This window comes from Schistocerca serialis, chromosome 12 (assembly GCF_023864345.2).
Source record: "Schistocerca serialis cubense isolate TAMUIC-IGC-003099 chromosome 12, iqSchSeri2.2, whole genome shotgun sequence".
Lineage (NCBI taxonomy): Eukaryota > Metazoa > Arthropoda > Insecta > Orthoptera > Acrididae > Schistocerca > Schistocerca serialis.
The window spans coordinates 132,333,478-132,347,499 of record NC_064649.1 but is presented as its reverse complement, the minus strand read 5'-3'; the positions used below and the strand labels follow the sequence as shown (position 1 = coordinate 132,347,499).

General features: G+C 37.6%; 1 protein-coding gene across 1 annotated transcript in view; it reads left to right on the top strand.

Moving 5' to 3' along the window:
- The window catches only part of LOC126428202 (guanine nucleotide-binding protein subunit alpha-14-like), a 167,439-nt gene extending 153,870 nt beyond the window's left edge, over positions 1-13,569 (top strand). The window contains exon 8 of the mRNA XM_050090114.1: positions 12,911-13,569. Within this exon, the coding sequence (XP_049946071.1) occupies positions 12,911-12,993 (83 nt within the window). The 3' untranslated portion in view covers positions 12,994-13,569. The remainder of the gene's footprint in view (positions 1-12,910) is intronic.
- Positions 13,570-14,022: the final 453 nt, after the last annotated feature.

Genomic DNA, 14,022 nt, shown 5'->3' with positions numbered 1-14,022 from the left:
GCATATTCTGAGGCATCAAGGGATCACCAATTTAGTTCTGGAGGGCAGCGTGGAGGGTAAAAATTGTAGAGGGAGACCAAGAGATGAATACACTAAACAGATTCAGAAGAATGTAGGTTGCATTAGGTACTGGGAGATGATGAAGCTTGCACAGGATAGAGTAGCATGGAGAGCTGCATCAAACCAGTCTCTGGACTGAAGACCCCCCCCCCACTCACACTCACACATATTGTCTGGAATGTCAGTAATATACAAAATAAACAGCAAGAGTCCCAACACACTTTCCTGGGGCATACAAGAAGTTACTTCCACATCTGACACTGATTCTCCATCCAAGATAAGTTGCTGCATCCTCCCTAACTGAGAAATCCTCAGACCAGTCACAAATTTCACTCAGTACCCCATATGATCTTACTTTTGACAATAAATGTAAGTGTGGTACAGAGTCAAATGCCTTTGTAAATCAAGAAATACAGCAACTACATGATTGTTTTGATCCAAAGCTTGCAGTATGTCATGCATATGATGATGGTTTCAAAATCCATGCTGGCTGGCATTGAGGAGGTCACTGTGTTCAAGATATCTCACTATGTTTGAGCTCAGAGTATGTTGTAAGTTTCAACAACAAATTGATGTCAAGGATATTGGACGGTAGTTTTGATGATCACTTCTATTACCCCTCATGGACATGGCTGTGACATGTACCTTTTTCCAAGAATTTGGCATGGTTTTTTGTTTAAAGGACATACGACAGATTAAAGTTAGAAGAGGGGCTAACTCACACACAAATTCAGTGTAGAATCTGACAGGGATTCCATTGGGCTCTGGAGCTTTGTTCAGTTTTGACTATTTCAGCTTTTTCTCAACAACACTGACACTAGCACTTACTTCATTTATCTTTTCACTGGTATGAGGATTAAACTGGGGCAAGTCTCCTAGGTTTTCCTTTGCAAAGGAACATTTTAAAACAGAGTTAAGCAGCTCAGCTTTCACTTTGCTACCCTCAGTTGCAGTTCCTGTCTCATTCCCTACCGACTGGTGCTACTAACATGACATACGACCAGAATTTCTACAGTAGTCATTGAAGGCATCATGCATTGTTCTCTTGACAGCCAAATGCATTTCATTCAGTATCTCTCTATCTATAGCCCTATGCTTTGTTTTAAACTCGGTTGGTTGGTTGGTGTGGTCTTCAGTCCTGAGACTGGTTTGATGCAGCTCTCCATGCTACTCTATCCTGTGCAAGCTCTTTCATCTCCCAGTACCTACTGCAACCTACATCCTTCTGAATCTGCTTAGGGTATTCATCTCTTGGTCTCCCTCTATGATTTTTACCCTCCACGCTGCCATCCAATACTAAATTGGTGATCCCTTGATGCCTCAGAACATGTCCTACCAACCGATCCCTTCTCCTGGTCAAGTTGTGCCACAAACTTCTCTTCTCCCCAATCCTATTCAATACTTCCTCATTAGTTATGTGATCTACCCATCTAATCTTCAGCATTCTTCTGTAGCACCACATTTCGAAAGCTTCTATTCTCTTCTTTTCCAAACTATTTATCGTCCACGTTTCACTTCCATACATGGCTACACTCCATACAAATACTTTCAGAAACGACTTCCTGACACTTAAATCTATACTCGATATTAACAAATTTCTCTTATTCAGAAACGCTTTCCTTGCCATTGCCAGTCTACATTTTATATCCTCTCTACTTCGACCATCATCAGTTATTTTGCTCCCCAAATAGCAAAACTCCTTTACTACTTTAAGTGTGTCATTTCCTAATCTAATTCCCTCAGCATCACCCGACTTAATTAGACTACATTCCATTATCCTTGTTTTGCTTTTGTTGATGTTCATCTTATATCCTCCTTTGAAGACACTGTCCATTCCATTCAACTGCTCTTCCAAGTCCTTTGCTGTCTCTGACAGAATTACAATGTCATCGGCAAACCTCAAAGTTTTTATTTCTTCTCCATGAATTTTAATACCTACTCTGAATTTTTCTTTTGTTTCCTTTACTGCTTGCTCAATATACAGATTGAACAACATCGGGGAGAGGCTACAACCCTGTCTTACTCCCTTCCCAACCACTGCTTCCCTTTCATGTCCCTCGACTCTTATAACTGCCATCTGGTTTCTGTACAAATTGTAAATAGCCTTTCGCTCCCTGTATTTGACCCCTGCCACCTTTAGAATTTGAAAGAGAGTATTCCAGTCAACGTTGTCAAAAGCTTTCTCTAAGTCTACAAATGCTAGAAACGTAGGTTTGCCTTTCCTTAATCTTTCTTCTAAGATAAGTCGTAAGGTCAGTATTGCCTCACGTGTTCCAGTGTTTCTATGGAATCCAAACTGATCTTCCCCGAGGTTGGCTTCTACTAGTTTTTCCATTCGTCTGTAAAGAATTCGTGTTAGTATTTTGCAGCTGTCACTTATTAAACTGATAGTTCGGTAATTTTCACATCTGTCAACACCTGCTTTCTTTGGGATTGGAATTATTATATTCTTCTTGAAGTCTGAGGGTATTTCGCCTGTTTCATACATCTTGCTCACCAGATGGTAGAGTTTTGTCAGGACTGGCTCTCCCAAGGCCGTCAGTAGTTACAATGGAATGTTGTCTACTCCGGGGGCCTTGTTTCGACTCAGGTCTTTCAGTGCTCTGTCAAACTCTTCACGCAGTATCTTATCTCCCATTTCATCTTCATCTACATCCTCTTCCATTTCCATAATATTGTCCTCGAGTACATCACCCTTGTATAAACCCTCTATATACTCCTTCCACCTTTCTGCTTTCCCTTCTTTGCCTAGAACTGGGTTGCCATCTGAGCTCTTGATATTCATACAAGTCGTTCTCTTATCTCCAAAGGTCTCTTTAATTTTCCTGTAGGCAGTATCTATCTTACCCCTAGTGAGATAGGCCTCTACATCCTTACATTTGTCCTCTAGCCATCCCTGCTTAGCCATTTTGCACTTCCTGTCGATCTCATTTTTGAGACGTTTGTATTCCTTTTTGCCTGCTTCATTTACTGCATTTTTATATTTTCTCCTTTCATCACTTAAATTCAATATTTCTTCTGTTACCCAAGGATTTCTACTAGCCCTCGTCTTTTTACCTACTTGATCCTCTGCTGCCTTCACTACTTCATCCCTCAAAGCTACCCATTCTTCTTCTAGTGTATTTCTTTCCCCCATTCCTGTCAATTGTTCCCTTATGCTCTCCCTGAAACTCTGTACAACCTCTGGTTCTTTCGGTTTATCCAGGTCCCATCTCCTTAAATTCCCACCATTTTGCAGTTTCTTCAGTTTTAATCTACAGGTCACAACCAATAGATTGTGGTCAGAGTCCACATCTGCCCCTGGAAATGTCTTACAATTTAAAACCTGGTTCCTAAATCTCTGTCTTACCATTATATAATCTATCTGATACCTTTTAGTATCTCCAGGGTTCTTCCATGTATACAACCTTCTTTCATGATTCTTAAACCAAGTGTTAGCTATGATTAAGTTGTGCTCTGTGCAAAATTCTACCAGGCGGCTTCCTCTTTCATTTCTTAGCCCCAATCCATTTTCACCTACTATGTTTCCTTCTCTCACTTTTCCTACACTTGAATTCCAATCACCCATGACTATTAAATTTTCGTCTCCCTTCACAATTTGAATAATTTCTTTTATTTCATCATACATTTCTTTTACACTTATTGTGCAGTAATCTCTGTTTTTTTTACAGTGACTGTATACCATTGGAGGTTCCCTCCCATTATGGACAGTTGTACTGGATACATATCTACACAGTGCATGGTCAGCTATTCTTTTAAACTGGAGCCAGAGTTCCTCTACATGCTCCCCACACTGTGGTGAAAGTATTAAGTTCCTCATTGATATATGAAACTACTGATTTTTATCTAGTTTACTGCACATATGCATCTTTCTGTTTGTTTTAGTTGTCCTTTGTACATTGGTAATCATTGTTGCCACAACCGTGTCATGGTCACTGGTACCCACTACAATGTGGTCATCATCAAAGAGGTCAGGTCTATTTGTTGCTGTTAGATCCAATGTATTTCCATCATGATTGGGGTTCCTAACTATATGTTCTACGTAGTTTTCAGAGAAGGCATTTAGTAAAGTTTCAAAGGATGTCTTATCACATCCACCCATAACAAAACTGTAAGTTTCCCAATTAACTGTTGGACGGTTACAGTCTCAATCGATGATTACAGTACGATTGGGGACCTTACGTACAAGTGAACTGAGGTGTTCTCCCAAGTTTTTGGTCACATCAGGAGTGGAGTGTGGTGGGCAACAGAAGGATCCAATTACCATTTTACGCCCATCCTTGATACTGAGTCGTGCCCAAAAAATCTCACATGCAGCTTCAATTTCTACCTCGGTGGATTTAAATTTCTTCTCTACTTTGACAAATACACCACCTCCAGTTCCCATTTGTCTATCCTTTTGATATACATTTATTTTCTTCCCAAAAATCTCACTGATATCAATTTCAGGTTTCAACCAACTTGTATGATCTGTAAAAATCCAACAAAGGCACATGATCAAATTTTTCTTTTAGTTGGCTGTCAGACTGCAACTCTATGCATTACATATAAAAATCTTCTATACTATTGGTAAAAGGTGTCACACAGACAGAAAAAATTTAAATATTTTTTTGAATATCTTGAAACTGACTTTACAATTCTTGCATGAAATCAAAAAGTAGGGCTCAAATTTCATCCCATCTTTAGTATTATGTTTGGCCAATGTGTTGGTAGGGAAGAAAGACAAAGAAAAGTTTGCATTTACTTGTACTTGGCATAATTCAGTTTCATTTGAAATGTGTTTATTGTTTGAAATATTGTACTGATAAGTAGGTTTCTACCTTGAAGGTGCCTATTTTAAGTCACCCAAATGAGCAGTCAAATCTGCCAAAATACTGAATATGCCCATCGTCAAGTTCTGGTATAGATTTTGCTTTTGATGTCACCAATGATTTGATTTCATTAATTACGCTACAAAATCTTTCTAACATCTGTCTTTGACTGAGCCGCCTATTCTTTTTTTAGTCATCAGTCTTCTGACTAGCTTGATGTGGCCTGCCGTGAATTCCTTTCCTCTGCCTACTACTTCATCTCAGAGCAGCACTTGCTGCCTATGTCTTAAATTATTTGCTGGGTGTATCCCAGTCTCTGTTTTTACCCTTTACAGCTCCCTCTAGTACCATGGAAGTTATTCTATGATGTCTTAACATCTGTGATGTTACCATCCTGTCCCATCTTCTTGTCAGTTTTTTCCCCATATATTCCTTTCCACCCCAGTACCCCAGAGAACCTTCTCATTACTTCCCTTATCAGTCCACCTAATTTTCAACATTCTTCTGTAGCAGCACATCTCAAATGCTTCAATTCCCACAGTCCATATTCCACTATCATATGCTGTGCTCCAAATGTACATTCTCAGAAATTTCTACCTCAAATTAAGGCTTATGTTTGATACTAGTAGACTTCTCTTAGCTAGGAATGCCCTTTTGGTCAGGTCCAGTCTGCTTTTTATGTTCTCCCTACACCATCCATTGTGGGTTATTTTGCCGCCAAGGTAGCAGAATTCCTTAACTTTACCTACTTCATGATCATTGATCCTGACTTTCAGTTTCTTGCTGTTCTCATTTCTGCTACTTCTCATTAGTTTCGTCTTCCTTTGACTTACTGGTAGTCCATATACTGTACTCATTAGAATGCTTTTGCCATTTAGCAGATCCTGTAATTCTTCTTCACTATCATTGCCTCTTCAATGTATAGACTGAATAGTAGGAGTGAAAGACTACATTCTTGTCTTACAACTTTTTTAATCTGAGCACTTTGTTCTTGGTCTTCCACCCCTACTTTTCATTCAGGGCTCATGTACATATTGTATATTAGCCATCTTGCCCTACAGCTTACTCCTGAAAAATTAAGATGTCACCATACACAGCATCCAAACTTCTGAGGAATTCCTGGAATTGACAGTGATAGAATCCCACAGGAAGCTAGTCTGTGGGCTGTTGAATGAAGAAATTGATTTGATTTTAAACTCATCTCTTTGTATCAGTCATCTGTTATGATAGAAATTCCACATGAAAGCAAAAAATATTTCAGGAAAGCCCATTACACAGACATTCATGTTCAGAAGTGGTTCTCATTTGCAGCAATGGATATGATATCAAATTAAAGCTGATTTAATGAAATTATGGTTCTGTTCAATAGCAGACATTGGCAGTAATTGCAATCCACATGAAGATTTCTAGCTTCTACCGACTTGCAGTGACCAGAACTATGGTGAAAAAGATTCTTTATCACTATTGTATAGAAATAACATAGAATTTCCTTGTATTTACATACATCAATTTCATTATTCATCTCTAAATCTCCAGTTTTGTAACTGCAATTGAAGCACCCATAAGATAACAGACCAGTGCATCTGATGAATTCACCAGTTATAAGAACAAGACTCTCATGTGGCAAGAGTTTCAAATTGAAGATATTCAGTTTATGTTGTAACTTAACATAAACAGAATTTCAAGAATTTTTTTTTATGCCAGTCGTGTGATAGATGCTCACTTCTTTGGCCACATTGATAATTGCTTTGGGCTGCATCTGTGGCCAAGGGAGTTATTTACAGAACGAATTTTCACTCTGCAGTAAAGTGCCCACTGATTTGAAACTTAGTGACACAAAGACTGGAGATATGTACTGCAAAAATAAAGCTGTAAAACTGTGTCATGGGTATTCCCACAAAAGGCATGGTTCCATATTGGCACAGTTTTAATCTGTCAGCAAGTTTCAAAATGGCACACCTCAGCTGGAGAAAGAAAGATTCATTTTGCCTTCCACTCTAGAAAATTTCAGTCGGGAAAAGCTTTGAGTCTGACATGTTCTACTCAAATACTGGTTACTACTGCAACAGTAAGTTGAGTGCCGTCCATCACGGGGCACAGGGCATAGTTTGGCGACTTTTTTTCGGGTTCTTAGTGCTAACAGCAGAGCACTCAACCTGAGGTGGTAGAAAATTCTAAAGTCCATCCTTGTCTTCTGCTACTCCCTTCATTTTCTTGGTGAATGTGACTGAAATATTGCTACAAAGAACACTGCAGAGGAAGACTGTGTAACTTCACATTCTGGGTCATCCAAGAGGAGAAACTTCTTTAGCAATGTATCTTACAAAAGAAATTTGAAACATGTTTCTGACAATAACTTTGTAACAGTAGCTCAGATCTGGTTACACTAGATCAGAAAAATTGAAGGAGGCATCAGAAGAACTTTGAATTATTTGATATTCTATTTTAGATCAAGTCAAAGACAATGCCATAACTACAAGGAGAAAAAAAACTACACTATAAAATTATTTTTAGCAGTATATATAGAACTACTGGTTTCTATCATGTGGTATGTTCTAAAACACAACAGATAATTTAACCAGACTAATCCTTGCTAAACTGTGGGTTAGCATCCCCTCAATTACCCTGTTGTGATTTTCTGTGCTCTAGCTGAGGCCTTTGATTGTGTAGATCATAAAACTCCACAAGGGACACTAGAATACTATGATGTTAAAAGCATTCTTCGTGTATGAATTGAGTCGTATCTTGACAATAAAACAAAAGACCACATTAACAACTGATATTATGAGTTACATACTCTGCAGAAATAACCATGACCAATTTGAAGAGTTTCACCTGCCTAAGTATCTGTCCTAGTTTCAAAGTTTAAACGCTAATAAATACATGCAATCACTGTCATTCTGATTGTGAACCAAATAGCACTGAACTTTCAGCAACAGAAGTTTGGGCTACTTTTGGTTTTAGAAACCTGCTGAGTACCTGACATGATCCAAAACAGAGGGACAGCACACTGAAGGTCAGGACTGAGATGCATGAACAAAAGGATTGATAGCACACAGGGTAGTGTGGTAGAACATGTTTAAATCAGATGAAAGGAACATAATATTTTTCTTTGTAGTCTTAGGCAATATCCCCACTGCAATTTTACATTAAGAACTGGCTCACCATCTGAGGTCTTAATATTTGAAAGGCTATGGATGTCCCTCTTACTGCATGGACAAGTGACTTCAGCTGATGACATGTATGAGAAAAAGTACCACCACAGTTGTATCTTTATTCTGTCACACAACAAGTTTCAGCGGCACACTACCGCCATCCTCAGGCCCCACTGCTCCAAAAGAGTATTTGGTTTCCTTGGTGCATTTACCGTGGGGTCCTCATTACTAGCACATGTGGGCTAACTTTTGTCAGGAGTCTATTCTCGACACCACATTGTCTCCGATGGAGAATGTCTTTGGCATTGGAGACAACACAGTGTCGAGTACAGATTCCTGAAGAAAGCTAGCCCACGTGTGCTAGTCACGAGGACCCCACAGTAAATGCACCAAGGAAATCATTTTCTCGTTTGGAGTGGTGGGGCCTGAGAATGGTGGTAACATGCCGCTTAAACTAGTCGTGTGATAGAATAAAGACATTCTTAAGATACAGCCGTGGTGGTACTTTTTCCCATTTATAATCCTGCTTCCCTTTTCTCCAGAGATCCCTTTAATTGAATACTTGCTAGCAAAAATGTAGTAACCCTCAAGGTGTAAATTTTTCAGGAGAGAAGAAAAACAAGTAAACAAGTGAAATGTGTGCAGATACTTACCCTTTAATTGATATTCAGTTGAAATTACTGTTGTTTGTTGTTGTGGTCTGCAGTCCGGAGACTGGTTTGATGCAGCTCTCTATATGCTACTCTATCCTGTGCAAGATGCTTCATCTCCCAGTACGTGCTGCAGCCTACATCCCTTAATCTGCTTAGTGTATTCATCTCTTGGTCTCCTTCTACGATTTTTAACCTCCACGCTGCCCTCCAATACTAAATTGGTGATCCCTTGAAGCCTCAGAACATGTCCTACCAAACCATTAATGTACAATAACTTTGACAATGTGCAACTTTAAATGAAAGGTATGAGAGATGATCATTGGACATCTATACAAAAACCTTTTAGCTCTAATGGAAGTAGCACATTTTTGTAGCTTGCAATGTCTGTGCCACTGAAAGTAATTGCATAATACTGCTTCTTGGTCTTATTATGTATAAAAATAATGAAACAGAAACAATACTTGCAATTTGTATAATTTATTGTTAAAAGTTTTCCATTGTTTAACGGAATTCACTAAAGAGTGGAAATATTGTTGAGAAAGAATGTTTTACATTGATTAAGCATCGCATTGCCACTTAACTTTATCTTTAGGTTCTCGTAAAAGGTGCCGTATTTTCCAAAAATATATGTACACGTGTCTAGCAGATTAGCTTTCTTTTCCACAAATACAGGCAGCAGGTACCTGCACAGTCTGGGTAGGATGTTCATGCTAATTATCGCGTGTTATGTTGTTTTTACTTGTACAAAGTTTTGCTAAGTTTGTAGAGTACCAAGGTTGCCAGTAGTTATGACTCTTAAGGCACCGAAGTACTATTGGAGAGTCGGAGAATATCTTCACCCAAACATAATTCTTTATTTTGCATTTTGAATCTTTGCAGATTTGCTTTCCAGTAGTGCTCAAATCAATAGTGCTGGCTGCATGTAATAATTAAAAAATTAGTTGTTTGATCTTCCAGTTGCTATTATCGGTCCCTGTCAAATGGCTCATACACAATGTGGTTCCTCTTGTTTTTTCTCAATTAATACTAAATCTTGATCACAGGGTAAAAATCTGTAGCCTGTGATCCGAAATTTTTGCTCCACAGATGTGATGTTCTTTAAGTTCACAAGATATTGATACAAATTACAGTTATCGTTCTGTCCTGTGCATCAATATGACCGTGCCACTAAGGTTCTTTCTTCACATGATTTTAGTACTGGAAATTCAGAGGTTGTATACTTCAGGAGGCAAGAGGTAATTTCTGACAATCTCTGTCTGGCTACATTTCCAATCTGTACACAAAGCCACACCTTATTGTTACCAACATTATGTATTGCTTCATTGTAGGTTGACAGCTGATATTGGTAGAATACTGCAGAATGGTTAAGGATTGGGCAGTGCAATGGCTGTTGGAGGTCTGTGCATATGAAAACATAGGTTTTGTTTGTTTTAGCCTTCTCTGTATCATTCTGCAGCACTGCATACATTGCTTCTGCCTGAAAATGGTACAGTTTTTCTCACTTCTTCAACTTTCTTTCTTTCTGTTTCATTTCACTTTTAACTAATTGGAGGAACAGTCTGTCACAATAACCACATCAGTCCAAATGTGGTGCTCCAAAGCATACATTATATTCTCTCCTGAAAATATCTCTGTATATTCTTTCACTGCATTGTTGTATAGGATTCTCTTCTTTAAAGAGTTGGTGAGGTTTATTAACACTCAAATTGGAATGGAGGCAGTGCTGTTCATTCTTATGCTCGAGTAGTAATTTTCTTGTTTTGGTGACTTCTCAGTGTGGTTTCTTATCAAATTCTTCTGATCATCCTCTAGTTTCTTTTGATGATTCTCATGCCCATCCCTTCTTCCACATTTCAGCTTTGATTGGAGCATTTGCAGATATTTAGCACTGTTCTATACACTATGCTTAAAGTTTTCTACTATACCTGAATTTATTCTGTATTTCTTCTCAGAAAGTACTTAAATGTGTAATGTCTATGCAAAATGGTCGCCTTAGTCTCCCTGTGTTTGATATCAGCTATTTCAGTACATGACAAAGTTAAATGTCTTGTTTGTGTATTATAGTTTACATTGCAGAATTCTTCAGACAGCATTGCGTTATCCTACAAACTTGTTTTTTACACTGGTATTTACATTTATCATATGGAAATAGAGAAAGATGTATTTGAAATTTTAAACATTTTTGTTAGCTGAGATCCAGCAACCGTACATTAATTTAATTGCACAAATTTTGTGCAACCAATGTTGCTATATATACATCCTGTAATTAAATCAATATGTATTTATAAGTAATGTTAATTATAATTCAGGTGGCAATAAAGGCTCTAATTATGTGTTACAATACAATACATTCATTTAATCTTACGAATTACTTTCTTGTAATATGGATCTGCAGCATCTATAATTTTTTTTAAATGATGTCCTCATGCTTTCAGCTAAAAAAAATTTTATTAATCTCCCATTATACACAATGATTTTGTTAAATTGGCTGCAACATTTTTGCACCCACCTGTTCAGCAGGAATTTCCCCAGCCAGCAGTTTTTTTACTGGGAGCCAAATTTTGTTGCCCTGAATTATGTTTGTATTTCTTCTGATCTCTCTTCCATTTATTATACTTAATTTCACATTTTCACTTCTTGTTTATATCTTTGCACATATTCTGACTTAGCATCTCATGACTTTCCTCCTCAATTGTTATGAAGTTTCTGCATTTGTAACAAAAGAAGGAAGGTGATGTGTCGACAGAAGTGCCGACACAGTGTGATTTGAGGGGGCCGCAATGCACGCTATAAACACACAAAGGATGGCGTGAGGTCTGAAACAGGATACGTAATGAATGCTATAAAGAAAAGTATGTAGCTTTTGGAATACTTAACTTTAATCCATCCTTGTTGTATACATCGTTCTTGATGAGACATGCTTTATACGATAAGTATCAATTGCTATGTAAGGCTAATGGCGCCTTGCTAGGTCATAGCCATGGATTAGCTGAAGGCTATTCTAACTATCTGCTCGGCAAAAGAGCGAGGCTTCGTCAGTGTAGTCGCTAGCAATGTCGTCCGTACAACTGGGGCGAGTGCTAGTCCGTATCTCGAGACCTGCCTTGTGGTGGCGCTCGGTCTGCGATCACTGACAGTGGCGACACGCGGGTCCTACATGTACTAATGGACCGCGGCCGATTTAAAGCTACCACCAGCAAGTGTGGTGTCTGGCGGTGACACCACAGAAGGTGCTTATTGTACATGTTTGCCAACGTAACTTTATACATGCCTCACTCTTAGCGGATACAATGTTTATATGCAAAAACCCAGCATTCTAGAAAAGTCAGGGATACAATGTGTTGAAACAGGTACTCAGTTTTGCTATAGATAGCATCTGTCTTTCTCATATCAATGTATGATTCTATAGCTTCATACTGCTCCTACAGATATTCTGGCTTTGCCATTTTGCACTTTCTGACAATATTATTTTCTAGATGTCTATATTCCCATTCACCTGCTTCATTTTTATATTTTCTCCTTTCTTCAATTGAATTCAACACCTTGTGTGTTCTCCAAGGATTTCTATTGGACCTTGTTGTTTGTCTATTTAATCCTCTGCCACCTTCTCTGTTTCATCTTTCAAAACTCCCTATTTATCTTATATTGTAACACTTTCCCATGTTTCAGTCAATCATAGTCTAATCATCCTTTTGAAACTTTCAACAACTTTTGGCCCTTTCAATTTATCCACATCACATTTCCCTAATTTCCAAGCAATCTCCAATTACTTAGTTTTAATCTCTATTTTACAATCAATAAATTGTAGTTAGAATCTACATCTGCTCCTGGAAGCATTTTGCACTTCAAAATCAGGTCAAGAAGTGTGTCTTACTATTACAAAACTGATGGAAACCTGGTGTTTACAGGTTTCTTCCACATATTCAACCTTTTTTCTTTCTTTAATTTATCTGATAAAAATTAATGACAGCACTTAACATTAGCCTACATGTTAGTCACTTCTTGAAATGATACTGCATCTACTGGTGCTTCATAAGTAAAATTTTTCTGTTGCATTTGAACAACTGATAGAATTCCTTAGAGAACAATTTTGAGTGAAAAAACAATTATTTTTTAAAAAAATAAAAAGGCAATTGACAAAGTTTTAACCTTGCTTTACCAGCCATATATGTATCTCACAGTTGAGAGATTTACATTAAAGCTACATAATATGATTTTCTGCTTCTTTCAGATACTGAGAACATGACAGCAGTATTTTCCACAGTTCGAGACTTCATCACGAAGAGGATGATGTTGCAGTTCAATGTGCAATAATATAGACTACATTTTCTCCCTACAGTTCCTCTCAGGTTAATGATTACAGATGTAAATATCATTTTCGAACCAGACATGTGTTTTCAGTATTATAAATAAAAATTATGTTTGAACAATTAAAAAAGTACATACTTAAATTTCATAACCTGTAGTGTGCAAGAAAGTGCAACTGGAGAAAACAATTTGACAAGACTGCATTTATTTTTGTATGTGATACTGTTTAAACACTATAAACTTTAATAAATAAAAATTAATATTTAACACTAGCAGTACATGCATCACCCGTAACAAATCTGCACACAGCTACCACACAAGGCAAATAAATTATGTATATGTACTTCAGACAAACATAGCACTTTTACAGGAAAGCATACCCCATCCTGGCATCAACCTATATCATGCATTAATGAAATCCAAAAAAATAATAACATTCAGAAACAATTTCAAATCAACAGTGAAGGATTACTTGGTGATGCATTGTTTCTATACTGAAAGGGAATGTCCAGAAAAACAAAATTGCAGCACCAACTACGAATTGTAAAGTGTATAGAAAAATAAAATATTGTGTACATGCCTTTTACTAAACTGATATATGTGTACAAAAATTTCAAGAAATGTGTACAGTACTTAAGGAATTGACCAATATGTTTTCTACACTGTACAGTCCTAAATTCACAGGACTATTTAAATAAATTCAGTGAATCAATTTATGAATACTTTCTTTCAACAGACTGCTAGTTGTACAGCTAGGTAGTAGTCATTTGAGGGGAATTAGATAATCTGTATGATGTGATTACCAGGTAGTAACATCTTATTAGAAAAGATTTTCACGATTACAAAAGGAGAGATACTTTGAGAGACGTGAATCTTGAAAATATCAGCACAAATTTGCATAAAGAGCCATCATTATCATCTGTGACAGAAACAGCCGATGCAGATAGTAACTTTACGATGGAAGGTAGTTCTGAAAATATTGCCAGGGAAGTGTTTTGAGCAGCAAAGGTAAGATATGTTTGTGCTGTTGTGGGG